The sequence below is a fragment of the Gavialis gangeticus genome, unplaced genomic scaffold (genome assembly GCF_001723915.1).
Source record: "Gavialis gangeticus isolate Ggan-Ray unplaced genomic scaffold, GavGan_comp1, whole genome shotgun sequence".
Taxonomy (NCBI): domain Eukaryota; kingdom Metazoa; phylum Chordata; order Crocodylia; family Gavialidae; genus Gavialis; species Gavialis gangeticus.
The window spans coordinates 143,071,204-143,074,274 of NW_017728992.1; the positions used below are offsets into that span (position 1 = coordinate 143,071,204).

The 3,071-nt window shown below is 42.4% G+C and overlaps 1 protein-coding gene across 1 annotated transcript in view; it reads left to right on the forward strand.

The window, feature by feature from the left end:
- MRPL53 (mitochondrial ribosomal protein L53) overlaps positions 1–2,834 on the forward strand; it is a 52,662-nt gene extending 49,828 nt beyond the window's left edge. The window contains exon 3 of the mRNA XM_019527843.1: positions 842–2,834. Within this exon, the coding sequence (XP_019383388.1) occupies positions 842–918 (77 nt within the window). The 3' untranslated portion in view covers positions 919–2,834. The remainder of the gene's footprint in view (positions 1–841) is intronic.
- Positions 2,835–3,071: the final 237 nt, after the last annotated feature.

Here is a 3,071-nt window from a genome sequence, read left to right on the forward strand (position 1 = left end):
GTGCCCTGCCCCACATGGAAAGACTAGAGCGTGGCTTGTTTGCAGGGGTGAGGCCATGGTCTTACTAAGACATCCCTCGTCTACCCCAGAACTAGTTGGCACCCTTCTTCATAGCTTCTGAGCTCTCACTGCAGTTAATGAGGCATAAGCACACCTGCCCCACACACATATCTCAGGCAACAAAGGACACTTTGAACCTGCTTTCTCGGTAGACAGCAAGAAAGATAGTATTATGGTAATCCTTTCCTAGCACACTCATATAATATGGCTATGCTTATGCTGCCAAAATGGAAGTTGCTTTTAATTTTAGTTACATATTTTCTGGGCAATTACACTTCACAGATATATTCAAAGCTGTTGAAGGAAATGTGATTGTGCTTCTCCAGGACTTGCTGTCTTGTAACCAGAAGTTATGACAGTATTCTGATATCAAAAGGAAACTTAGGGTTCCTAAAGTATAAGGGCATTACAAGCAATGACTGATAACCAGGGGGAAAGGGAAGAGAAAAGAATATTGAGATGATTGGATTCTATGATTGACCCCAAGGTGGTTTTATAACTTTCTAACTGATTAGTAGAGTGGGTTTAAAAATAGGATGATTTTTTTTGTGTAAAAGATTAGCTGATAGAATTTGGTAGTTTACATAAAAATCTACCCTGATCCTACAGGCTGGATACATGCATTTTTGGGTCAGTTTGCAGCAGGATGTTGAGGTCCATCAGACTCTCACAAATCTCCATTTACCCAAACCAGAATTATACTACTTGGCACATGGATTGACATCTGTATATACCTGTGGAAACTTATGATCTTTACTTTATGACTTTTTTTTCCCTGGAGTTGGAGAATACCAGTCACTTTCTGAGGGGTTCCATGCAACTGAACTTGATGCCCATCTAAAAGCCAGGCTTAAATAGGAATTGAAAGGAAATCTGCTTTGAAAATCTGATTCTCAAGTATAAATTTGGATTCCTTAAATTTGAATTAATTTATATATATGGTGTTAAATAGCTGTGCAGAATTAGTACATTGTAGCACTATACACATGTCCCTTCCTTATACACATAAAGAGAGAGATACTTACAATGCTGACACTTAAAAAGATTTTTAGTACTCTTAGTCAGCAGTTTCAGCTGTATTCCCCATTTCACGGAAGACTTTTTACTGTAAGATTCTTTACATTTGACCGCTGGAGATATAATGCAGCACTTCCAATTCCAAACATAAACTTGAAAATAAGTGAGCCAGACATTTCCAAAATCATAAATTAGCTTAAAATAATTTGATTTGCTATAAACTGAGAGTGATTCTGGGTTTTAATATTAAGGTCCATGTGGGTCCAATTTCAGTACAGAAACATAAGATTTCTCCTTTGTTGATGTGACTTCTCATATTCACATGACTCCTAGAGCTGGAGCTTTAAGAAAAGCACAAAATATCACAGCATAAAATGACCAGGAGTTGCCAAAACTGCAACTACTTTGGTCTCTCTCTGTATAATTACATTTTAGGTACAAGAAAACAGTCTCTCACCACTAGATGGGAATAGAGTATTTTGCAACCTCCTATCTTAGCAGGAGGGCAAACCAGAAACCTATCTGCAGAAACGACTCAATAAGTTTCTCCTTTGGTCAAGAACTAGATGTTTGCAGTGCTGGACTGAAGCCAAGATTTGGTTTCTCTGGAGCCTCCCATCCTGCAGCCAGGGACAAGATAGGAGATTTAGCACTTGTTAACACATGAAAGATGATCCTGTTTGATTTGTAATCTGATTTCTTTTAATGTACCCTTTTTTAAAAGCAAGCAATAAAGAATGACAGGACAGAGAGAACACCAGTTGTTCTAAGAGTAAATACCAGGCTAATTTAAAACCTACTCTAGAGCCACTTGCACAAGCAAGAAGGATAAGAGAGGAAGGAAATGGAGTTTAAATTTAACTGTCTGATGACAATGTGACTTGCTCTCTTATGACTAGATGCTGTCACACTATTGATATATGAAAAGAAAACATAGGATTACTGAAGAGCAAGGACATTAAGGGAAAAACTGATAATCCATCACCGGGTGGAAATGAATGAAAACAAATACGGAGATGATTGTTTGGATTAGAAGTCTAAACACAGGGTAGTTGTACAACATCCTGGCAGATAAGCAAAGGTGAATTTAAAGTGGGATGATATGGGGGGGAGAGCATTTTTTAAATGGTTAAAATGTTGGAATTTTAAAATGTTTCGGGTGGCTTCTGGACTTTACTGCAAATTTGAATGATAAAGCAAAAACTAATGCTAGCTGACTTTTACTGCACTCAAAATTCAGACCTCTTGCAGTTTCTGGAGCAATAGCACCAGATTGTGTGGTTATTGCATTCAATTTTTGATCCAAAATCAAAGTATTACTACTAAACAAGGGTAGCCACTTCTTCACCAAAAAACCCGCACACCTGGACTCATTTTCCAATGTGAAACTGCTGATTCTGTTCAGTCACTAGCACTGAGCCCCGTGGTGGTTTATTTGGATAGCACCGTTTTGAAACTAGCGGATCAATGATCTTTGAGGTGGTTTTGAGTCGGGATGTGCTGGGAACTGAATTTTTAGAGCGAGCTGGAGCAGCTGCAGGTCTCATGGGCTCGGCTGGCAGTCTAGAGGGGCGTGTAGAAAAGCTAGCTTGATTCAGGCAGGCGAAGGGGCTGGCTATGTGCATGTCTTCTGCCAGGCTCCCGTGCGAAAGGCACCTGACTTATCGTCTCTCGGGGCAGCCACTGGTGTTTGGGGCAGCGCCACTTACAAAAATGGCCAGATTCATCAAGACCAAACCACGGGCGAGGTTCTGCTTTCTCCAGGGACAGGCGGGCTGGTGCCCTGCGGACCGGGGGGGAGGGGTATTTCGGGAGTGCCCGGCTGTAGTGGCTCCGTGGGTAGGGTGGGATGTGTGGCAAAGCCCGGCAGAGGTTTTTTTTCCTGGTGGAGGTGGGTGATGTCTAGTCCCGCCCGGGCCCCAGCGCCCCGGGAGCCGCACCTCGCCGGGCGAGCGGCCGAGTCTCACCTGGCGGCGGCGGCCGCGGCGGCGCCA